Source organism: Morone saxatilis, unplaced genomic scaffold (assembly GCF_004916995.1).
Source record: "Morone saxatilis isolate NCDOM2014 unplaced genomic scaffold, NCSU_SB_2.0 Contig23, whole genome shotgun sequence".
Classification (NCBI taxonomy): domain Eukaryota; kingdom Metazoa; phylum Chordata; class Actinopteri; family Moronidae; genus Morone; species Morone saxatilis.
The window spans coordinates 7,945,780-7,946,628 of NW_023339796.1; the positions used below are offsets into that span (position 1 = coordinate 7,945,780).

At 43.0% G+C, this 849-nt stretch overlaps 1 protein-coding gene across 1 annotated transcript in view; it reads right to left on the minus strand.

Moving 5' to 3' along the window:
• Positions 1-218: 218 nt before the first annotated feature.
• The window catches only part of yes1 (YES proto-oncogene 1, Src family tyrosine kinase), a gene marked incomplete at its 5' end in the record, with an annotated part of 25,537 nt that continues 24,906 nt past the window's right edge, over positions 219-849 (minus strand). The window contains 1 exon segment of the mRNA XM_035670526.1: positions 219-826. Coding sequence (XP_035526419.1) covers positions 618-826 — 209 coding nt within the window. The 3' untranslated portion in view covers positions 219-617.

Sequence of the window (849 nt, forward strand, 5' to 3'; positions counted from 1 at the left end):
TACAGGTAAAAGATCTTGACCCCAATATCGATAATAGAGGGATTTTGGAATGTGGCTCTCTAACTTAGTTTGGGTGTAATAGCAAAAGTATGAACCGGTGATTTTTTTGGCCCATTTGATGTAGTTTTGGCTTATTTTGTGTTTCCAGGTGTCAATTCTGTGAAAAGCAAGGAATGTGGTGTAAAATAAAATAAAGTTTAAGAATGGAGACAAGGGGATTTTTTTAAAAGTAAGAAAAAAAAAGAAAAACTGCATCTGCCATTTATTTGAAATTAGGAGAAAATCCTCTCTTTTTGATCACAGTGTTGGTGCCAGTTCATATGGATTATTCTGATTAGAGGGGTCCACGAGTTTAAAGTACCAGCACGAATCTGCACAGTTGGACACTCCCCCAAACATTTGGTCCCCGAGTACACAAGGGACAAACCTCTACTTCGGAAAATATTTTCTTCTTGCAGATATACCAGTGTGGTTGTGGACTAGTTTGTAGCATTAAAACTTCTTTCTCTGCAGCCTCATCAAGGCTTTTACCATTGAAGTTGTCTGTTGTCCCAAGCTTTGATCTCCACTGATGTACCTCTGTGTGAGGCCACAGTTCGCCCCCCAAATCCCCCAGACTAGAGGTTGTCCCCTGGCTGGTACTGTGGCTCTGTGGCTGTGAAGTAGTCTTCCAAGAAGGACTGGATGTATTCAAAGGTCGGTCTTTCATCTGGCTCCTTCTTCCAGCAATGCCTCATCATCTCATGGAGGGACTCGGGGCACCCCTGGGGGCAAGGCATGCGGTAACCTCGTTCTACCTGCTCAAGTACCTCTCGATTAACCATACCTGGAAGAAACACAAAGAAATAG